We start from the raw sequence: 23,757 nt of genomic DNA, 5'->3' as shown, positions 1-23,757 counted from the left end.
CCCCCCGCGCCCACCTGCACTCTGATCTTTCTTTCTAATAAAGCCTTTGATTCTCCAACATCATTTTTTAAAAGATGATGATGATGTGATCATGCATGTCCTATTGTCATTCCAGGCCATCTCGGAAACGCAGGTCCCTTGGCGCCATTGGGAACGTAACTGCAGCTGCCCCCACGGTCGCAGCCTTCCTCAACACCACCTCAACCAGCGTGCCCACCAGCCCCGAGGAGCACCGGCCTTTCGAAAAAGTGGTGAACAAAGAGTCGCTGGTCATCTCCGGCCTGCGCCACTTCACAGGCTATCGCATCGAGCTGCAGGCCTGCAACCAGGACACTCCTGAGGAGCGGTGTAGTGTGGCAGCCTATGTCAGCGCCAGGACCATGCCCGAAGGTGGGTCTGCTCCCGGGGACCATGCTGCATGGGGCGGGAGACCCAGGCTGACCAGGATAAACCCTCCGCCCTGGGTCAGTGTATATATGTACTTTCCCTTATTAACCTTTATTGTTATTATTATTACTATTATTATTATTTTAGAGATAGGGTCTTGCTTTGTTATCCAGGCTGGAGTGCAGTGGCACAGTAACAGCTCACTGCAACCTTGACTTAAGTAATCCTCCCACCTCAGCCTCCCAAGTAGCTAGGACTACCGGTATGCACCCCCATGCCTGGCTAATTTCTTTAGTATTTTTTATTTGTAGAATGGGGGTCTCAGGCCAGGCATATGGGCTCATGCCTATAATCCCAGCACTTTGGGAGGCCAAGGCAGGAGGATTGCTTCAGCCCAGGAAGTCGAGACCAGCTTGGGCAACATAGCAAGACCTCATCTCTACAAAAAGTTAAAAAATGATCTGGGCATGGTGACATGCACCTGTAGTTCCAGCTGCTCAGGAGGCTGAGGCAGGAAGATTGCCTGAGCCCAGGAGGTTAAGGCTGTGGTGAGCCATGATCATGCCACTGCACTCTAGCCTGGGTGACTGAGTGAGATCCCAACTCAAAAAAAATTATATACAGAAAAATCACCCACTTACTCTTCCTAACAATCCGGTGAGGTGGGTTTTACACGTCCATTCTCCAGTGAGGAAAAAGATGTGGGAAAATTACATAACCAGCTCAAGGTCGCCCTGCTGATAGGTGGCAGAAGTGGGATCTGATCCAAGAGTTACCTCCCTGCTTCTAACTTCCGCTTCTTACAGCCAAGGCAGATGATATTGTCGGCCCCGTGACCCACGAGGTCTTCGAGAACAACATTGTTCACTTGATGTGGCAGGAGCCGAAGGAACCCAACGGCCTGATCGTGCTGTACGAAGTGAGTTACCGGCGATATGGCGATGAGGTAAGGCTCTTGACACTCAGGCACATGCCTTCAGCATCATCCCTTCCCCTGCCTGAATTCTGGCTCAGATGCTTCTCCCATCAGATGCTGTGTTGTTAGGACTTGACACTAGGGAGATGGGTCAGGAATGCCAACCTCCACACTTCATTCCTCTGTTTCTCACATGCTTTTCAGTGGTGTCCTCTAAGTCAAGTAGTGGCCGCATTGACATAGGTCCCTCCCACCAATGCAAAAGACTCATTTTACTTTAGGGGGAGTGATCTGAGTCTGGGAATGAGTCCCTTAAAACCTTCATAAATGATTTTGTTGAGTGCCTCCCTTTCAGCACCAGACACTGTGTGAGTTGAGGAGTGAACACAGAGGTGCCCAAGAGAGAGAATCTAAGTCTAAGAACCTAAACAGCAGCTAGGCTATCCTTGGGGCTCAGTGTAGGCCCCATGTTCAGCCCTTTACACTCAATTTCTCATTCATCATATTTATCACCTTAAGACATTTTGAGAGGGTATCCCCCTTTTTTATAGTCTGCTAAGGAAGAAAAGGGTCCACTACTAATTCTGATTCTAAGACAGCATTACTTGTAAGATGCATTCCAATTTCAGAAATGTCCAAATGCAAAAATGCAATATCTCTTGGGATTGAGGAAGTGCACAGTGCATTCTCAGAGTATCCCAGTGAGCTGGCCACAGAGGCTTCCAGAGTTTAAGTCATTGCCCAAGGTCTATAAGAATAGAGTGAGGCCAGGTATGGTGGCTCTTGTCTGAAATCCCAGCACTTTGGCAGACTGAGGCAGGAGGGTCACTTGAGCCCAGCAGTTTGAGTAGTCTGGGCAACATAGCAAAACTTCATCTAGACCAAAAAAATAAAAAAATTAGCTGGGTGTGGTGGTATGCACCTGTAGCTCCAGCTACTTAGGAGGCTGAGATGGAAGAATTCTGTGAACCCAGGAGGTTGAGGCTGCAGTGAGCCATGGTCATGTCACTGCACTCCAGCCTGGGTAACAGAGGGAGACTCCAACTCTAAATACATACATACATACGTACATAAAATGTGCCCAGACCCCAACTCTAAATAAATGAATGAGTGAATAAAATGTGCCCAATGTCTTCTAGTACATTCACAGAATGCTTAGTTATGCAACCATCTCCACAGTCAATTTCAAAATGAGCCCTACCCATCTTAACTGTCACCCCTCCCTGCTCATCTTCCCTGTTTCTTCTCCTCCCAGCCTCTGGCGACCACTAATCTGTTTTCTATCTGTGTGGATTTGCCTTTTCTGGACATTTCATATAAATGGACTCATATACTTTGTGGCCTTTTGTGTCTGGCTTCTTTCCCTGAGCATGATGTCCTCAAGGTCCACCCACGCTGTGGCCTATGTCAGAGCCTCCTTCCTTTTTATAGCCAAATCATATTCTGATGGCTGTTGGATGAATGGACCACATTTTGTTTGCTCATCTTTGGGTGGTATTTGGGCTGTTATTAGTAATACTGCTGTACACGTGTGTGTATATGAGTTTCTGTGTGGATATATGTTTTCCATGTTCTTGGAGTGCAATGGCTGGGTCCTATGGTAACTCTACATTTAACTTAAAAAGAAAAAAGCCCAAACTCTATTCTGAAGCAGCTGCACTATTTTGTCTTCCCACCAGCCCCATATGAGGATTCCACTCTTTCCTCATTATTGTCCATCTTTTTGGTTCCAGCCATCCTCGTGGGTATGATGTGGTGTCTCACTGTGTCTTGATTTGCATTGTCGTGATGGCTAATTTGAGGCTATGTTTCGTGTCCTTCCCTGAACCAAGGGGATCCTTTGCCTTTAGTTAGGGAAGGAGCAACTTCCAAAGGAAGGACAGGGCATGGTTAGCAGTAAAGTGCTTATGTGAATTCTGCTCGTTAAGCAATACCTGTGTCCACAGCAGACATCCCCCCCCCAACCCCCCGGATTTTTCCCTGCTGCTATGACTATTTTATTTCCATTTGCCTGGAATGTTCTGGGTTTAAACACTGAAATCTCACATTCCAGGGACTCTTGGCCCTGGCCAAGCCTAGACAACTGTTGACTCTGTTGGCATTGGACTTAACCCTAACCCTCAAGTCTCCCAGCCTCTCATGCCATCTCCAACTGGCCTGTGTCTCCTGTTCATGGAACCCATGGGTCACTGGTAAAACTCCCCACCACAAATCCCCTGCACAGGCAAGCCCCAATCCCAGACAGACCAGCTGTGTTCACCTTTGAGGGAAGCAGAGACGGGGAAGAAAATTAGGAGAGAGGGAGAGGCTGCAATCACCTTCTTAAAAACCTTTTCATTGAGTGTGCCACTGCATTCCAGCCTGGGTGACAGAGTGAGACTCCAACTCAAAAAAAAAATTTTCATAGACACTTATTTTGGTTATTTCCAACATTTTCCTTAGTTTCCTATCATTACTTTGATCAAGAAAAAATTGACATAAAACTCTGAAAAAATATTTTTCCTTTTTTCCTCCCTTCCTCCCTTCCTTCCTTTTGAGATAGGGTATCCCTGTGTCCTCCAGGCTGGAGTGCAGTAGTGTGATCATAGCTCACTGTAGCCTCAACCGCTTGGGCTCAAGTGATTCTCTTGCCTCAGCCTCCTGAGTAGTTGAGCCTACAGGTGCGTGAAACCATGCCCAGCTAGGTTTTTTTTTTTTTGACTTTTTGTAGAGATGTGGTCTCTCTATGTTGCCCCCTTGGGTCTTGAACTCCTGGCCTTAAGTGATCCTCTCACCTCAGCCTCCCAAAGTGCTGGGATTACAAGCATGAGCCACCGTGCCTGGAAAAACTTTTAAAAAAAATTACAAAATGTACACAGCTAGAGTATAGTTTTACCACATTTATAAAATTATTTCCAGAATTTGGTGGTAAGTTATTTTTATTTTTTGCTAGTTTTTGTTTTGAGTCAGGGTCTCACTCTGTCACCCAGGCTGGAGTATAGTGGCATAATCATGGCTCACCACAGCCTTAACCTCCAGAGTTCAGAGGATCCTTCTGTCTCAGCCTCTTGAGTAGCTGGGACAACAGGTACATGCCACCATGCCTGGCTAATTTATTTTTTCTTTTTTTAGAGATGGGTTCTTACAGTGTTGTCCAGGCTGGTCTCACGTCTCCTAGGCTCAAGCAATCCTCCCACCTCGATCTCCCAAAGTTCTGGGTTTATAGGAATGGGCCACCACACCTGGCCTCTTTTTTGCTCGATTAATAGGCAAAATCACCTCTAACTATTTAACACATCACTTTTGAGTACCTCCCCCCTTTAAACCTTGCATTTAAACCTGTGCCACCATTGGAAACTGTTGATAGGGACCGCCTCTCCCTAGAAAGAGCATCACCTGTTTCTATTTGCTCACATGTTTTGCCTCAGTATCTTCCCGTGTTTGGGTCTTTTTCTCCTGTTTACACAAGCTTTTATGCAATCGACTTCTCAGTCTTTGGCTCAGGTTTCAGTTCTCATTTTTGCTGTTTTGTTTGTTTTTGTTTTTGGTGTCTATGAAGAGAGCATGACAGGGGTTCTAGATCGTTCCATCACACTCCCTTCCTGCTCCCTGCTCCTCGAGGTGGCTGGGACTAAATGACTAACATCAGAGGGTGCATTCCCCTTTGTCCCGGATAGCAGCTACCTTGGGTTTCTCTGGTTGCTTACTTGTGTCTTTCTGCTTGGTGACTCATTCCCCTTGGAAGAAACTTTGGACTGGAGCTCCCTGCCCCCACCCTCGCTGCCAGGCTGATTTGTTTTCTTGCTGTTATTGTCACATGATAAGCACGGGGTTTTCTCTCACGTTCCTTTCTCTTCTCCACCTAGCCTCCCTCCCCCTCCTAAATTTTCCAGCCCAGTTCTCTGCATGCACTATTAGCTTGGAACTGTTCTGGAAAGTTTTCAGAGTCTTGGCCAGACACTTGTAGGTTTCGTGGTCTTATTCCCCAGTGAGCTTCCTACTTCTCCTAATAAGTTCTTGGTCTGTCACAGTTCCCCACTGTGTTGATCTCCTGTCTTCTCACCAGACATTTGGGTGGATCTCAACTCTTTATGATGATGATGAAAAAAAATTAAAAGCAGCATTATAGCAAGGAAGGAGCTTTTAAACAATTTTTCCTAGACATTAAGCTCATTTCTCCACTTGGTCCTAATGAGGCAGAGGCCAGAAGGTGCAGGGAAAGACTTGGAATGCAACACTTAGACCATGTCGGTCCTTTCTGTTTCTACCTGTCTGGGGGCCTGATGAGAATGTTCTGTGGTTACCAGCCTATACAACATAGTGAGATCCTATCTCTACAAAAAGTTTAAAAATAAATAGCAGGGCGTGGTGGCACACCTATAATCCCAGCTACTTGGGAGACTGAAGCAGGAGGATGGCTCGAGCCCAAGAGTTCAAGACCAGCTTGAGCAACATAACGAGATTTCATCTCAACAAATATAAAAATTTTAAAAAAGTAGCCAGGCATAGTGGTATGTGCCTATAGTCCCAGTAACTCTGGAGGCTGAGATGTGAGGATCGCCTGAGTCCAGGAGGTCAAGGCTGCAGTGAGTTGTGATTGTGCCACTGTAATCCAGCTTGATGGAGCAAGACTCTTACTCAAAAAAAAAAAAAAAAAAAAAAAAAAAAAAAAAAAAAAAAAAAAGGAAAAGAAAGAAAGAAAATATTCTACAGTGGTCTTAAGGAGAAATAGTTTTGGAACCAAATTGTTCTGAGTTCAAGGGCTAGCCATCCCACTTGTGAGACTTCAGATAAAGCACTGAACCTGTTCAGCTGGGGGTCAGTTAGAAAACTACATCTGACGGTCTTTTTCATGTCTTGTGAACTACAAATTGCTTTTTACATTTTAAAATAGTTGGAAAAACAGCAAAAGAAGATTGGGAGAGCTCTTAATCACAGGGTACAGATGTTCACTTGGGCAGGAGGAATCAGTTGTAGGGATTCATTACTTCATATATGAATGGGAACTACAGTTAGTAATACATATTTTCAGATTGCTAGAAGAATCAATCTTAAATGTTCTCACCACAAAGGAACAGTGTAAGGTGATATATGTGTCAATTAGCTGTTACAACCTTTCCATAATGTATACATGTGTCGTAACTTCACACTGTACCCCATACCTATATACTGCCTTTATTTTTCAATTAAAAATAAAATACAAAAAATTTTAAAAGAATATCTCAGACATGTGAACATTATGGGAAGCTGAACTTTGCAGCATCGACAAAGTTTTAGTGGCACACAGCCAAACCTTTTAGTTTATGGATGCTATGAAGCATTTTTTATGTTCCTAATTTTTTTTTATTGGAGGGACAGGGTCTTGTCCTTTGACCCAGGCTGGAGTGCAGTGGTATGATGATAGCTAACTGCAGCCTCTAACTCCTAGGCTCAAGGGGTCCTCTTGCCTTTGCCTCCCAAGTAGCTGGGATTACAGGCACATGCCACCATGCCCAGCTAATTAAAACATTTTTTTTTTTCACAGACAGGGTCTTGCTATGTTGTCCAGGCTGGTCTCAAACTCTTGACCTCAAGCGATCCTCCCACCTCAGCCTCCCAAAGTTCTGGGATTACAGGCATGAGTCTTTGCACTTGGATGACAAAGGTTTATTAAGACCCAACCAAACCCTTTTTTGATGGATGTTACAAAATTGTTTATGACCGTTTTTGCAGAGTTGAGGCAGGTCTGAGAACCTGACAGTATTTTATTTAGTTCTAGTTTTTTTTTTTTTTTTGTGAGTTGGAGTCTCACTCTGTTGCCTAGGCTAGAGTGCAGTAGCATACTCAACGACCACCCGGCATTGACCTGCTGGGCTCCAGCAATCCTTCCACCTCAGCCTTCCAAGTAACTGGAACTACAGGCACGTGCTACCATGCTTGGCTAATTTAAAAAACAATTTTATTGTAGAAATGAGGTCTTGCTAAGGTGCCTGGGTTGGTCCTGAACCCGCAGTCTCAGGCAGTCCACTCGCCTCAGCCTCCCAAAGTGCTGGGATTACAGGCTGAGCCACTAAGCCTGGCCACCATCTAGTTCTTGATGGCAAAAGTTGGTCAAACTCCACCCCAAGCCTCAGTTTCCTTGCCTCCAGTGTGAGGCCACAGGTTGTTGGGAGAATCAGATGGAATGATCCAGGTCAGATGCTTAGGAAGGTTGACTGGTATCTGTCACAAGAATCTCTGCATCTGTTCCTTACTTGTAGCACTGAGGCTGAGGCAGAAGAATGTCCTGAGCCCAGCAGGTCGAGGCTGCGGTGAGCCATGATTGTGCCACTGCATTCCAGCCTGGGTGACAGAGTGAGACACTGACACACATACACACATACAAGTTTATTGTGAACTTTACTTATGGAGGGTATATAAAATGCAACTTACAAGTAATAATCATGTAAAGTCCCTCCAGAGGCTCTGAAACTCTCAAAATCGCTTCTGTATCCCACCCTGGTTGTGTTCTGCTTCCATGTTGCCCCTGGGCAATTAGGGTTAGGGTTAGGGCTAGGGTTAGAGGACTGGGCACTCAGACAATGTGCCCTGCTCACATGGCCTCCTCCTCCCTTCCAGGAACTGCACCTCTGCGTCTCTCGCAAGCATTACGCTCTGGAGCGGGGCTGCCGGCTGCGTGGGCTGTCGCCGGGGAACTACAGCGTGCGGGTCCGGGCCACCTCCCTGGCGGGCAATGGCTCCTGGACAGAAGCCACTTATTTCTATGTGACAGACTATTGTAAGTCCCCATGGCAGCCTCTACTCGTCAGGGCTGTGCTTGGTGCTGGGCATGGTGGGACATTGATGGGTGCTGTCTCTGACCTTGACCCTTGGGTCCACCAGCTGTGCTGTGTGTCCAGGGCAAGGTGCTTGCCCTCTCTGATTCTGCACATTCTCATCTGTAAATGGAAGTAATGACAGGGCCCACTTGAGGAGGTGGAGGGAGATTTCAATGACGTAAATTAAGGGGCTGGTACTTGTTACTAATGTCTCCATCTCTGTTATTAGAATTTGTCATCTGCCAAGGGTGATATTGAAGTTGGGATAGTTATGTAATTCGCAGGACCCAGTGCAAAATGAAAATGTAGAGCTCTGGCCTTAAAATTATTACGAATTTTGGCTGGGCACGATAACTTGTGCCGGTAACCCCAGCACTTTTGGAGGCCAAGACCAGGAATTCAAGATCAGCCTGAGCAACATAGCAAGACTCTATCTCTCTAAAAAAAAAAAAAAAAAATTAGCCTATCATAATGGGTCATGCCTATAGTACCAGCTACTCAGAAGGCAGAGGTTGGAGGATTGCTTGAGCACATGAGTTTGAGGCTGCAGTAAACTATGATCACATCATTGTACTCCAGCCTAGTGACAGAGACCCTGTCTCTAAAAAAAAAAAAAAAAAAAAATTTAGTGGGGCAACAGGAGGGCATCAAACTCTGAGAGTGATGCCAGCTCTGGGTGGGGACGTGATGTGGGGAGTCTGGCCATAGGCAGTGATCTGGGGACCACAGTGTGCTCCCAACATACCTCTGAGCCCACTGCCCGGTCCCACTGAACCAAATGATGTTTCAGGACTCCTGGAAAATGAGGGCCCGGGAGACCAGCACAGAGAGGCTCAGGGACCAAGCAGGAGGGGCACTGTGGCTCATGGATCCAGGCATGAGTGTAATTTTTTATGGGAACACATTTTGTTGTGAATCATATTTTTTTTCATTCTATTTCAGTAGACGTCCCATCAAATATTGCAAAAATTATCATCGGCCCCCTCATCTTTGTCTTCCTCTTCAGTGTTGTGATTGGAAGTATTTATCTATTCTTGAGAAAACGGTAAGTGTGGTGGCATGTTGGTAAATGGTTAAAATCAACCAGCTCTTGGGGAAAGCATGTCTTGATATTGGTATATTTAAGTTTATTATGAATTCCAGCCATGTGTGGTGGTTCATGTCTGTAATCCCATCACTCTGGGAAGTTGAGGCGGGAGGATCGCTTGAGCCCAGGCATTCAAGACCAGCCTGTGCAACGTAACAAGTCCCTGTCTCTACAAAAAATAGACAGATTAGCCAGGGACTATCGCACATGCCTGTAGTTCCAGCTACTCAAGAGGCTGAGGCGGGAGGATCTCCTGAGCCCAGGAAGTTGAGGCTGCAGTGAGCTGTGATAGTGCCATTGCACTCCAGTCTGGGTGGTGGAGTGACACCCTGACACACATACACACACAAAACAAGTTTACTGTGAATTTTACTGATATAGGATGTTTACAATGCAATTAACAGGTAATAACCATAATACAATATGCAATACTCTTTTTTTTTGAAAACAGGATTTATTAAGAGGACAGAAAAGCTCCCACGGTGGGAGGGGACACGAGGGGGTTGCCAACGTACAGTACTCTTTAGAGTAAATTCCCTCTAGCCAGTTGATTCTCACAGAATACTTCTGTTGATTCTTTTCTTTTTGCCCAAATCTTTATATCCATAATAAACCTATGGTTGCAATTGACAAATGACTGTAGTGAACGTTGATCAATTTTTTAATGTGCATTCAAGAGTAAAACAAAAAATGAAATAAGATGTATGTTTATCAATGATATGAGCGACATCTTTGTTGGATCAGGTAATTTTTAAAACACTAGAAGAACATTTTCTTCATGTTTGGTGCCATTTGCAATGTCTTTGCTGCAGGCATAACACACTTTTAAGTTTAATCTGCATGGTAAAACATTTTTCTCAAGTCTGGACAAACAACAGGATAATAAAGCCAGTCTTGATTTAGAGTGTTTGCCAGTTTCTTTGGTGTAAATATTCCCAGAGAAGAGTAGCAAAGAGATGCCCAGTAGCTCACTGTTGTGTTATGTTTCTGTCATACAGATACAACAGTGTTAAGAAACAGGATAACATATGTATCTTCAGGCACATTGATCATAGTAGTTAGGAAGTGATGAGTTTTGAACATGTATTGCCTTTGCTTTTAAGATAATGTGTTTAATCGGAAGCCTCTGTAGTTTAATTTTTAATGATGGTTGTAATTAGCAACCTGCTCGCACATTTCCTGAAAATCTAATGATGGTTTCTTGCCAGCCAGCTGGGATGAGCTCACTTCAGAACAGTACTGAGTTAATGGTGTTACATGGATGACCATAAATTATTATAAAAACCTCCCAGAACTGGGTGCAGTGGCTCTCACCTGTAATCCCAGAGATTTGGGAGGCAGGGGTAGGAGGATTGCTTGAGCCCAGGAGTTTGAGACCAGTCTGGGCAACACAGCGAGATACCCATCTCTACCAAAATAAAAAATTAGCTGGGTGTGTGGTACATAACGTAGTCCCAGCTACTCAGGAGGCTGAGATAGGAGGATTGTTTGAGACCAAAATTTCGAGGCTGCAATGAGCTATGATTGCACCACTTCACTTCCAACCTGGGCCACAGAGGCAGACCTTGTCTCTTTAAAAACAGAAAAAAAGAAAAACCTCTCATGGAGGGGTGAGCCTCCCATGTTAATACACTTAAGTAACCCTTTACACAGGCTTCCACTCAAAACATAAGGGTCTAGACTGGCACTCACACCTATAATCCCAGCACTTTGGGAGGCCGAGGCAGGAGGGTTGCTTGAGCCCAGGAATTCAAGACCAGCCTGGGCATCATAGTGAGAATTCATCTCTACAGAAAATGAAAATATTAGCTAGGCATGGTGGCATGTGCCTCTAGACCCAGCTACTTGGGAGGCCAAGGCAAAGGGATCACCTGAGCCCAGGGGGTCAAGGCCGCAGTGAGCCGTGTTTATGCCAGTGTGCTCCAGCCTGGGTGACAGAGTGAGATGCCAACTCAGAACAAAACAAATCAGAAAATCATAATGGGTCCATATCCCTGCCTTTGAGAGTATCCAGGAGGTCGTGGTTTTTCTGGAGACCTGTGGGATCCTGTGAGAATCTCAAGTAGTAAACTTCATTTTTCTCCTCCAGGCAGCCGGATGGGCCTCTGGGACCGCTGTATGCATCTTCAAACCCTGAGTACCTCAGTGCCAGTGATGGTGAGTACCAGCCCTTCCCTGTGGGTAGGAAGACCCTCACTGTTGGGCTTCCCATGGCATCACCATCAAGCAAGAGTGGAGGGCAGAACCCCAGGGAGGCCAAGGAAAGCCCTCTAGTTCATTTGAGCTTGGTGACTGACTTGCTGCAGAAACCCCCTTACTATGTGCAGTTGGACACCTGCTATCTGGCACCTGCCTGGATGGGCTGGGATTCTTGGGCTGGGACAACAGGCTGAGAACCTTGTGCCAGAGCTGTGGGAGCAGAGAGCTGGGGCCAGGGCCACAAGGTCATGTCCAAATGTGCCATCCAAGCCGGGAGGTCGGGAAGACAAAAGTCATGGGTGAGATGAGACTGCTAGGAGACTGGGACTTCTAGGGACACCTCTGCTGTTTGTGTACTGATACTGGTGGCCGGAGACAAGGTCTGATGTGCCTATTGCCCTTGACTGTAAAGAGGGCAGTGAGAGGCCCCTATGGAGAGGGCTTGGCTGCCCCTTCAGGGTTGGCAGCATCCATCAAATGACCGGTTTTTGAATCGTGCTTCAGAATAAAAATGTAACTTTCGAGGAATCAACACGATTGCCCAGATGGATGCTGCCTTAGGACACGGGGATAGTATTTTTCAGGGTATCCAAGTTTGGTTTTTTTAGTGGGGAGTCTCACTCTGTCACCCAGGCTGGAGGGCAGAGGCGTGATCATGGTACACTGCAGCTTCGACCTCCTGGGCTCAGGTGATCCTTCTGCCTCAGCCTTCCGAGTAGCTGGGACTACAGGCATGCGCCATGTCTGGCTGAATTTTTTTATTTTTGTAGAGATGAGGTCTCGCTATGTTGCCCAGGCTGGTCTCGAACCCTTGAGCTCAAGCAGTCCTCCTGCCTCAGCCTCCCAAAGTGCTGAGAGTATAGATGTGAGCCACCGTGCCTGGCCTGGTTTCTTTTTTTATTAAGCCTATTACAACCTGTCTCCCGTCCCCTTGGCACCTTGCAGAAACAATAGCCTCAGATGAGAAATGGCATCTCTCAGTAGCAGGGGTCTAATCAGTCAAGAAGGAGGGGCATGCAGGCCTTGCTCAGCACTTTCTGACCAGATTCTGGACCTGCTGTGGCATCTTCCTGGGCCTCTGCCATCCTATCTCCGTGAGGGGGGACACTTGTCCTGTTCCAGTGCCCGGGGCAGGACCTGGATTGCAGAAGTCACTTAATGAGTCTTGAGGGGGCTCAGGGAGGGCCCCGGGGGAAGGCAGCTACTGTGGAGGCTGTGTAGATAAGTGAGGAGTAGTGTTTCCGTGCTCTGTGTACGTGCCGGACGAGTGGGAGGTGCCCCGAGAGAAGATCACCCTCCTCCGAGAGCTGGGCCAGGGCTCCTTTGGCATGGTGTACGAGGGCAACGCCAAGGACATCGTCAAGGGTGAGCCGGAGACCCGGGTGGCGGTGAAGACAGTCAACGAGTCGGCCAGTCTCCGAGAGCGGATCGAGTTCCTCAATGAGGCATCGGTCATGAAGGGCTTCACCTGCCATCATGTGGTGAGTCCATCGGGGATGGGGACAAAGGCTTGCCCTCGTGCCCCTTCCCTCCTTCTACCTCCTTCTCCTGCATGAAGTGACAGAGGATGCTGGATTCGGACCCCTGCCCATCCCCTCTCTGCTAAGCCTCCCATCCTAAAGATGGGGAGGTGCTCTTCCTTCTCCAATCCTATCCTCTCCCACTTCGCATGGAACCATACTCTTTTGATGTCTGCTCATTGCTTTCTGGAATCTTCCCCACTTTCCAGAATCTTCCATTGCTTTCCAGAAACTTCCATCACTCTTTGGAATCTTTCATTGCTTTCCAGAATCTTTTGTCACTTTCCAGAATTTCCACTTTCTGAAATCTCCCATCATTTTCCAGACTCTTTTGTCACTTTCTGGAATCTTCCATTTCTTTCTTCTTCCCAGCTCCTTTGTAACCTGAACCACACAGAGGTCTGCCCCATCCCACCTGTACCCATTTCCATTCCCCGTTGAAGCACCTCTTCCTGTCTTTCTGCTCCAACCAGGGTCCCTTTGTTCATCTTTGGGCTCTGTGTACTTTTGTCCTTGCTACTTATATTTATGGGACATCCAAAGCCCCATTTCTATTCCCTAGATTCCTGTCCTCGAGGAACTTCTCATAAAGCAGGCAGAGACAGAATCCAAACCCGATACAGTCACTACTTAATATGTCAGGAGAAGATGCTGTGGGAAAATTAAGAAAGAAGAGGAGGGGTGTATCTCAGCAGACTTAAAGGAAGGGAGGGACTGGGTTGTGGGACGTGGGAGGGAACAGAGAGTCAGGCAGGGAGAACAGCGGGTGTAAAGGCCTGGAGGTAGGAACCTGCCTCGCTCAGGAACATTAAGGGGACTGGGTTTGCCGTGGAACGCCGCTGCAGGTGGGGAGGTCCATCTGCTCCTTGCGTCGGGGCTGACCACTCTCCACCCAGGCCACAGGGTGCAGCATGTGCTGGAGACACCGGACAGGGAGACCTCCGTGAGTCGGCACGGTGCCATGGACCCTCATCCAAGACCCCTGTGCTTGCTCTGCAGGTGCGCCTCCTGGGGGTGGTGTCCAAGGGCCAGCCGACACTGGTGGTGATGGAGCTGATGGCCCACGGGGACCTGAAAAGCTACCTCCGTTCCCTGCGGCCAGAGGCTGAGGTGAGGTCACCGGTGGGGTACCTGGCGGGGCACCTGCTCCTAGCCACGGTCGTGGTGCCACTCAACACCATCCCGTGTTTTGACTTCAGAACAATCCCGGCCGCCCTCCCCCAACCCTGCAAGAGATGATCCAGATGGCAGCAGAGATTGCAGATGGGATGGCATACCTGAATGCCAAGAAGTTTGTGCATCGAGACCTGGCGGCCAGGAACTGCATGGTGGCCCATGATTTTACTGTCAAGATTGGAGGTTCGTCTGGCTGTCTCCTTTGAAATGTCATGACCCAGGCCAGGTTTGATCTCAGAAGGAAGTTGCCTATAATGAGTTTGCTGATTTTATTCTGGTTGTGTGTAAAGTGGCAGCATTCTGGATGGAGTCCTCCAACTGTCATTTAATCGCACGTGTTGATAAACTCATTCATCTATTCACATTAGTAAAATATTTGTGTGGTCTGGGAACAGTGGCTCACACCTGTCATCTCAGCACTTTGGGAAGCCAAGGTGGGAGAATTGCTTGAGTCCAGGAGTTCAAGATCAGCCTGGGCAGTATAATAAGACCTCATCTCTACAAAAAATATCCAAAAAATTAGCCAGGTGTGTTGGTGCATACTTGTAATCCCAACTACTTGGGAGGCTGCAGCAGAGGAACCACCTGAGCCCAGAATGTCGAGGCTGCAGTGAGCTGTGATTGTGCCACTGCACTCCAGCCTGGGCGACAGAGTGAGACCCCGACTCAAAAAAGAAAAAGAAAGTAAAATTCAGTCCATCAATTTTACTGGCCACATTCCAGGTTCTCAGTGGCCACCTGAGTCTGTGGCCACCATACTGGACAGTGTGAATTTAGACGATGTCCATCAGCACAGAGTTCCCTGGCATAGGGCTGTTCTGGATAAACCATAGAATAGTTAACACTTACCTAAACAAGGTAATGAAGTATGGGCTAAGAGCCCTGGAGGAAATAAAGAATTAGTTCTGTGTCAGAGAGAAATCAGGGAGAGACCAGCTCAGGAGAGGTCTCTCTCTGTAAGGAGGCAGTGTTTTAGCCGAGATGGCCAGGTTGAGAAATGAGGCTGATATGCAAAGTCCCTGAGGCTGGAGGGATGGCTGCAAGGTGTGAACAGAGTGAGTGCAGAGGCGATCGGAGCAACGTGAGATGGGAGGGTGAAGGGAGAGATAGGAACCAGACTGAAAGAGCCTTGCACACTATGGAAAGTCATCTTGACATTACTCTACACTAGCAATGGGGGGCAGGAGGTGATGAGTTCAGGTCAAGGTGAGAGGAGTTTCAGCGATGGGGGTAGACGTGGGTGGAGCCAGGGCAGTGGGGAGGACTAGATGGATCACAGAGAGATGGGGTGAGGGAGACTGGGTGAGACCAGCCACTGTCTTGGAGGTATGAGAGAAGGGCAGTGATCAAAGGAGAGCCCAACTCTGGGTTTCTGGCTGGGCAGCTGGGTCAGTGGTGGGGCCATATCCGACGGGGAACAACAGTAGGATGACTGGAGAAAGGCCTAAGTTCAGTTTGGGGTTGCTGTTGGGGGTACAGGTAGGAAGGAAGCATTGTTAAGACTGGGATTCCCAAGCTGTGGGCCAGAATGTGGCTTTTTTTTTTTTTGAGTTGGAGTCTCACTCTGTCACCCAGACTGGAGTGCCAGGGCCGCTCCCGGCCACTGCAGCCTCAACCTGCTGGGCTCCAGCGATCCTTCCGCCTCAGCCTTCCGAGTAGCCGGAATTACAGGCATGCACTACCATGCCCGGCTGATTTTTTGATTTATTGTAGAGATGAGGTCTCACTGCCCAGGGAGTCTTGAACCCCCGGGCTCAGGCAATCCACTCACCTCAGCCTCCCAAAGGCACGGGATTACAGGCTGAGCCACTGAGCCTGGCTTAATGTGGCTTTTTCACTTGGGGCCTCCTTTTCCTTCCCTTTAAATAGTGGCCCAGCCTCCCCCACTAACTCCCCAGAATTCATTCTCTCTGGATTCTACCACCACCCAGGTTAGCCCACATAAGGCAGGTGAGTGCACACCTGAGGCAGGTAGGCGCACACATGGCAGGTGAGCCTCTCTAAGGACTCTGTGAGGGGTGGGGCAGTGAAGATGGCAGACACATGGGCCACAAGCTGAAGGCTAATAGTGTGCAAACTGTCTGTTGTCAGACTTTGGAATGACCAGAGACATCTATGAAACGGATTACTACCGGAAAGGGGGCAAGGGACTGCTCCCCGTAAGGTGGATGGCACCAGAATCCCTGAAGGATGGGGTCTTTACCACTTCTTCCGATATGTGGTGAGTAGTGTATGGGTTGGTGGCTGTCACTGGGCTGGAATTCCAGGTACCCGCTAGTGAGGGCAGGAGGGGGTGAAAAAAGTCTGCCTATCTCATGGCTCCCCATCAGGGAATCGAAGGCCGTGTCCTGTCTGAGGCCCCGGGCTCAACTAGCCCTGTGTTCCAATTGAGACTAATCCTGTAGACATTTATGAGCTGCGCTGAGAGTTGTTTTATTAACTGGCCAACCAGGTGGTAGCAAACCAAGAAGGTGTACGCGTGTGTGTGCGTGTGTGCGTGTGTGTGTGTGTGTGTGTGTGTGTGTGTGTTTTAATGGCTTCTTTGTGACTACTCTGAATTGTCATTGGCAGGTCCTTTGGCGTGGTCCTTTGGGAAATCACCAGCCTGGCCGAACAGCCTTACCAGGGCCTGTCTAATGAGCAGGTGTTGAAATTTGTCATGGATGGAGGGTATCTGGATCAACCTGACAACTGTCCAGAGAGAGTGTAAGTGTGTGAGGTGGTCATTTGCTCTCCATACATGTGCTTGGGTTTGCCTATTGTATGTCTACATGTGTGTCATGTTTGCCTGTTATATCTTTACATGTGTGCTTGGGTTTGCCTATCATGTCTATATGTACACTTGCGTTTCCCTGTCATACGAGTATCTTTCCATGTGTCCTTTTATTGAATATCATATATTTACCTGCATGCTTGTGTTTGCATGTCATGTGCCTACACACACATGCAAATCATGTCTTCACATGTATGCTTTTATTGCATGTGGTTTATTTAAACGGTTGTATAGGAAATCCACAGCAGTGCTTACCTTGGAGGAAGGAACTGGGGACCTGGGAGAGAGATCTGTGTTTGCTGTTCATTCTTTAGATACTTAAATTTTGTCAGGCATAGGTATTATGTGACCCTTCCCCAAATATTTTTGTTTTAAACTTTTGTTATAGGATTAAATGGACCCCACATACACCCATATCATTAAATATTTGGAAAATTGTCTAGCCTCACTAATAGTCTAATAAATATAAGGAAAATGCTATCTTAGCAAAAAATCAAAAGTAAAGAGAAAGAAGGAAAGAAAATTTTAATATTCAGTGCTAGCAATAGTATGGCTAGATAATCATTCTTATTACCTTCTCGTGCTTGCTACTCAGAGTAATGTTATTTAAAGTTGCAAAAAATATTGAAATGATTGAAATATCAACAATATGAGAATGGTTAAGTCAACTGATAAACTGATAATATGACAGCAATTGAAATGTCAAATGATACTTATGAAACCATTTTATAACTTGGTGGATAGGCTTATGTTAAAATATTAAGTTGGAAAAATGTGTATCTGTGACATTTCCAAATATATTCCAATGGAAAAGAACACAGATTATAGTTGAAGGAGAGTTGTGTGTGAGATGTGTTTTCTCTATATTTTGGGGTGTTTTCTAACTTTCTACAATGAACATTTATTCTATATAAAGTCCTGTGTCAGTGTTTATTAAGAAAAAAATTTTTTTTTTTTTTGAGTTGGAGTCTCACTCTTGCCCAGAGTGGAGTGCAGTGGCTGTTCCTGACCACTGCAGCCTCCACCTGCTGGGCTCCTGTGAGCCTTCTGCCTCAGGCTTCCAAGTAACTGGAACTACAGGCGCGTGCTACCACGCCCGGCTAATTTTTTTTTTGATTTATTATAGAGATGAGGTCTCACCAAGTTGCCCAGGCAGGTCTCGAATGCGGACTCAGGCAATCCACTCACCTCGGCCTCCCAAAGCGCTGGGATTACAAGCTGAGCCACCAAGCCTGGCCAGGAGACCATTTTAATGTTTCATGCCCCCAAACATAAGACATCAATTTAGAAAACCTAGTATGAAGAAATCTTGTATTGAAAAAATTACAAAGCAGAGTTATTTGGAAACACTGAGCAAAATATTTCTAACCATTGCCAAGCCTTTGATTGAAACACTTTTCTGGAAAGTGCCATATTGTAAATATTTTCAGACCAGGCGTGATGGCTCATGCCTGTACTCCCAGCACTTTGAGAGGTTAAGGTGAGAGGATCACTTGAGTCCAGAGGGTTCAAGACCAGCCTGGGGAACATAGTGAGACCCCATCTCTACAAAAAAAAAATCAAAAAATTATCCAAGTGTGATAGCACTTGTAGTACCAGCTACTTGAGGGACTGAGGCTGGAGGATCACCTGAGCCCAGGAGGTCAAGGCTGCGATGAGCCACAATTGTGCCACTGCACTTCAGCCTGGGCAACACAGTGAGACCCCAACTCCTCCCCAAAATAAAATAAATAAAATGATAACCCGTGTTCCACACCACCCTGTAGAATCCTTTCTTGACCCTGCTTTGGGATGAAACGTCCCTTTTCCAACCCATCTATCTGCGCTTCTAACGTTGCTTTCTCTGTCTTGACACTCACCTGCACAAATGGCTGCCTTCCAGTGTGAGTGCCTGCTGGCCACAGGTGTTAGCCACAGGGGTGAGGGGGTTCTGCCTGGCTTAGGGCCTTCAGGGTCCTCACTCAAGATGTGTGACTCACCCACAACGTGTCTCTCCATCCCGCAGCACCGACCTGATGCGCATGTGCTGGCAGTTCAACCCCAAGATGCGGCCGACCTTCCTAGACATCGTCAACCTGCTCAAGGACGACCTGCACCCCAGCTTCCCGGAAGTTTCCTTCTTCCATAGCGATGAGAACAAGGCTCCCGAGGCCGAGGAGCTGGAGATGGAGTTCGAGGACATGGAGAGTGTCCCTCTGGACCGGTCCTCACACTGTCAGAGGGAGGAGGCGGGGGGCCGGGAGGGGGGGTCCTCGCTGGGCCTCAAGCGGAACTACGAGGAGCACATCCCTTACACCCACATGAACGGGGGCAAGAAGAACGGGCGGATCCTGACCCTGCCTCGGTCCAACCCCTCCTAACAGTGCCTGCTGGGGGAAGGGGTTCCATCTTCACTCTCCCCTGGTTTGGAAGCCTTCAGAAAACTCAGGATTCTCACGACTCGACCGCGGTGTCCAGCAGAGCTCAGAGATTGCTCCTGTACATTTCTGCCATCATCTGACTCAGCACACACGTGTCTGGTTGCCAAGTTGACTAGCCATCAGAGGACTTAACTGTGAACCTAGTGGGGAAGGGGGTTTCCACAGCTGCTGCCTTTTGGGCAACTACATTTTCAAACCAGGATTTTTTTTTCTCTCCTAGTAGTTTGAAAGAGAGCACCTGTTTTTACAAATTTTTTTTTTCTTTTTTGCTGGTGTCTGAGCTACAGTGTAAAAGATAGAACTTCTTGTTTGTGGAACAAAAATTTGAAAGAAAAAAAAAACTAACCTTGTGGGCAGAGAATTCCAAGCTTTACAGGGTGGGCTTCAGAAAAGTTTGTTTTTTTCCTCATCCAGGCTGAAGGATTTTTTTTCTTCTTTCCAAAATCAGTTCCTCAAATTGACCAATAGCTGCTGCTTTCATACTTTGGATAAGGGTCTGAGTCCCAGCGTGTGCTCACGTGTGTACGCGTGTGTGTCCTGTAGACACGGCTGGTGTGTGTGCGCGTGTGCAAAGCATCCCTCCTGGGCTGATGCTCTGGGAACTGGTTCTTGAAGGTTCTGCTGTTCTCAAGTGTGCGAGCTCGTGTTCTTTCCTTCCTTCTTATTGACTGGGAGACTGTGTCCTCGACAAGTTCTTGTGTCAGAAGTCCAGCCTCAGGTTTCTTCCCTCCCTTCATGTTGGTGAAAAAAAAAATGCCTTCCGGGAGCCAAGGGAGGAGCATTTTTAGTTTGGAGTGATTGTGGATCTTTTCAAGACCAAACAAAGCCAGGACACTTAAAAAAAAAAAAAAAAAAAAAAAAGAAAGAAAAAAGAAAAGAAAAAAAAAAAGAAACTCAGATTACATAGAGTTTTGAGAATATATTTGTAACATATTTAATTTTAAAAAAAACCTCTGCATCAGCCTCGTAAGTTATTGACTATTCCCCAGAGGTGGGAGAGGGGAGGGGGTCGTGGGCTGGTCTGCCTACTGGGGACAGGGCAGGGGGCAGGGAGGGAGGGAGGCCTCTTTGTTTGGTCTTAAAGGCATCCATTTTCTGGGAATTAAGCCACGTTAGCTGCTAACCCTTTTTGGACGGTGTGAGGCCTCACTGATCATGTGGGAGACTGCATTTTATGGATAGTCTGACTCAGATACCAAGGTCTGCTGGAAAGCTCCCGTTCGGATAAGCTGGTAGTTGCCCAGTGCTAGCCCACCTTCGAGATCAACTGTGTTCACCCTCTGGTTTTTCTGTGTGTACCTCCTGCGGTGTTCCCTCTCCTGGGTGTGTACACATGCAATGACATCTGATCTCAAAGAGCAACCCCACTGGATTTTGAGAACATCTAAGCAATAGGACAGGGAGATGGATGGGAAAGACCTCCTGGTCCCCTCCGTCCTGGGGCATCTGACTGTGCTGCTCCAGACGCAGTGACCTCTGCTGGGCCAGGTGTAGTGCCTGGGCAGAACTCTCAGGTGCTTATGATGCTGCGATCTCTAATAGAGTCTGGAGGAGAAGCCGTTGAAGAGACTTCCACCACCGAGAACATCCAATAGGGCGTGAATCCAGTTTCCTCTCTTTGCAGAAAGAATGATCACAGCTTCTCAAAGAACATGGTGAACTCATGACTTTGGTTCGTTCAAGATTAATCACCAGTGGATTATTCCTGAGTGTGCTTTCTCACAAGTGTTTAATTGTTTTCCTTCCCTTAATAGTTGTGGGCTTAAGAATGGGATAAAGACATAATGACACCCTCCAAGCCCTCTTGATTGTTGATTAAGAACACAGGTAGACACAAATCCCAATGGTCTATTGTTATTTATATGATTTGCAAAATTACAGCATGCAGAAATATCGCTGGGGAGCCTCAGTGATTGGGTACAAGGAGCAAGAGTACAGAAATTATTTTTGCCAAATTTATTCTGTAAATATGAGGGTCTGTACGTAAATTTTTTAAAAAGCACGTAGATCTAGGTATTTTGTTCTTTTCATAGTAAATTTGTAGTGGTTGTATACTACACTAGCAGCAGTTTTCACATTTTTCTAATTCAGAAGGTTTTCTTATATTAGGGGGAAAAGTATTTATTTTAATATATAAAATCACTCTGAAAATCACTCTCGTAAAAAAATGGATCGCATGTAAATTTTTATCAAAAATAAGCAGGTGATTGTGGGGTAATGATTTTTTTCTTTTTCAGCACAGTCTACCTCAGTGTATTGTTAGGATGTGGTTCACTAATAGACATCTTCAGAATTCTACCTGGATCTGGTCTGAATAGGGAAAGTGTGTATCAGCTGATTCCGAGTGCCAGGGACCAGTAAGAATTTTGAGGGAGGGAGATGGGATGGAGAAGGTGTGGCCTTCATGTGAGTATAGATCCTTTTCTTCCCGGCTGGTAATATTCTCCAAATTTAATCTTCCTTTATTATTATTATTATCTTGATCCTCCATTTATTGACACCATGCTTCCCAAACAGAAGCCAAGTGTCACGCCATGATTATGTGTCTGATATATGAGGGACATGCCAGCATTGTCTGCCTTCCTTTGGTGGGAGATGGATGTCCCGTCTACTGGTGGGACAAAGACAAGCTTTGGTTCAGAACTGGCATTCCCATCTGTCCCATGAATCCCCTAGAGTGAGCACAAAAGTGCCCTGAGCTCACCAGTGGTCTACTGGCTGATGGTGCTACTAGGGGCAGGATGAATTGTACTCATGGGCAACACACACACCCCACACACCCCTAGTGCAGTGTCTCTTTTTTATTCTCCAAGCAGGAAGGGGGCATTTGGAGAAATCCCAATTCTAAATCTACTATTGTGTTAAACACTTTTTTTTTTTTTTAGAAACAACACCTTGGAACTCTCGGTTGGAGTTTAGTTGACCTCAAGCAGATACTATTTGACCTTGTGTGACTTTGAGAAAACCCGTGTGAAAGTCTAGGCAGGGTTGTTGTCACACTCACCAAGGCTTGCTGGTCTTGTGCTTTCAGGCAGTGCCCATGCAGATGCAGCCTTCACCATCTGCCCTGGAGAGGGGCAAAGTGCTGGGTCCACCTTGTGCAAATGTTTCACTGATTTAATTTAGCTATCTCTACTGCTGCCATGAACAGAGCAAGCAGCTCTTGGGCTACAAGCCTCCTCTGGCATCAGGAAATATTGACTTTGTAGCAGCAGAAACTCCCACCCGAGAAAGGCCACTTGAGAAAGGCATGGTTGTCCTTGTAGTGATGCATTACCAAAAAAGGCAACAAAATTGACTTAGGATGACACTTTTTGTTGTTTGTTTTTAAAGCTATCTCACTGTTACTACAACCCATTTCATTAACATGTTGAAATCCACACAGTAGTTTCTTCTTCCAGGAGGAGAATACCAGGCACATCGCTTTCTCCCTGGATCAACGATGTCAAGCACACTGTCAGGAAATGTTCATGTTCTGGGAGCTGTCTAGGTGCTGTTCTGTCCTTTGAAGCTAGTGAGAAGGGGAAGCACTGCTGGTACCCTGGATATAGACTGAGCACAATTGAGAGTGAATGTGGGAATTGATGCAGAAGTCTGCATGTACAGTCCCGTGGCCCCAGAAGACTGTACTCCCAATTGATGGGCTGACTTCCACTGTATCCCCCAAGGGCAAATGGTCCACCGTGAAATGTGCTTATTGGGGTGGGAGGTGTTTATGCGTGACCTGCTGTAACACTGGTCAGTGGGCAGGAATGCCATCAAGGTGTGACCCATGCTGGTCATTGGTAAATGAATGGATGTCCTGTTGTCCTGACAACAGTCATTTTCCTACTTCATGGTGGGAGTTTGGTGTTAAACATCCTTTGGATGCCACCTGGGGAGTCCTTGACACCTTAGGCTCTTCAGAGATTATGGTTTTGCTGAGGTGGAGGAATAAGGAATGCTGACTTTATATAAATGGTGCATGTAGAGTGGTGTCACTTCAGAAAATCTTCCAGAATGCTCTTCAGAATATTAACTTACACCAGAGGTGAGGTTGGGAGTGAAAAGAACAGATTGGCCCTTATTTTTTAGAACACACAAAAGGATATGGTAGGCTTTCAGGGGCTGCAATGGAAGGCAAATGTTTCCTTAGGGGCCCCCAAGAAACAGAGGGAATCAATGGTTTTTGAGTTCACTGTCGAATCCTGATACCAGTCAAGGTTCAGAATCAACCTCCAGCCAAATCTTTATCTGGATGTGGGCTATACAGATTCTTGTTTAAAAACCAGATTATGAATCTGCCACACTCAGTCCCATTTGAGAAGGAAGGAATAGCCCAGAAATGAGTGTGCGTCCGCGCACATATTCAGGAATGGCTTACTTAGTCTTTATACTTTGCCTCTCAGTTGCTGCTCCTTGTTCCTTTGTGTGCCTGGGTGGCCTCGGCCCTGCGTGTTGGCTACGCAGGATCAAATATGCCGCAGCTTTTGCAGAAAACAACTCAGAAACACAAAACCCACC

General features: G+C 46.8%; 1 protein-coding gene across 3 annotated transcripts in view; it reads left to right on the top strand.

Moving 5' to 3' along the window:
* INSR (insulin receptor) overlaps nucleotides 1-20,202 on the top strand; it is a 138,481-nt gene extending 118,279 nt beyond the window's left edge. For 2 of the 3 annotated variants that reach the window (XM_008070536.2, XM_008070535.2), the window contains 11 exons: nucleotides 116-390; nucleotides 1,194-1,333; nucleotides 7,880-8,039; nucleotides 9,022-9,124; nucleotides 11,256-11,323; nucleotides 12,602-12,846; nucleotides 13,885-13,995; nucleotides 14,085-14,244; nucleotides 16,153-16,282; nucleotides 16,633-16,767; nucleotides 18,840-20,202. In XM_008070536.2, the coding sequence (XP_008068727.1) occupies nucleotides 116-390; nucleotides 1,194-1,333; nucleotides 7,880-8,039; nucleotides 9,022-9,124; nucleotides 11,256-11,323; nucleotides 12,602-12,846; nucleotides 13,885-13,995; nucleotides 14,085-14,244; nucleotides 16,153-16,282; nucleotides 16,633-16,767; nucleotides 18,840-19,194 (1,882 nt within the window). In that variant the 3' untranslated portion in view covers nucleotides 19,195-20,202. The remainder of the gene's footprint in view (nucleotides 1-115; nucleotides 391-1,193; nucleotides 1,334-7,879; nucleotides 8,040-9,021; nucleotides 9,125-11,255; nucleotides 11,324-12,601; nucleotides 12,847-13,884; nucleotides 13,996-14,084; nucleotides 14,245-16,152; nucleotides 16,283-16,632; nucleotides 16,768-18,839) is intronic. The other variant, XM_021718802.1, reaches the window with a different exon arrangement.
* Nucleotides 20,203-23,757: the final 3,555 nt, after the last annotated feature.

This window comes from Carlito syrichta, unplaced genomic scaffold (assembly GCF_000164805.1).
Source record: "Carlito syrichta isolate Samal-C Ts95f unplaced genomic scaffold, Tarsius_syrichta-2.0.1 Scaffold313494, whole genome shotgun sequence".
In the NCBI taxonomy this organism is placed as follows: Eukaryota; Metazoa; Chordata; class Mammalia; order Primates; family Tarsiidae; genus Carlito; species Carlito syrichta.
This window is presented reverse-complemented; position numbering and strand designations above follow the sequence as displayed.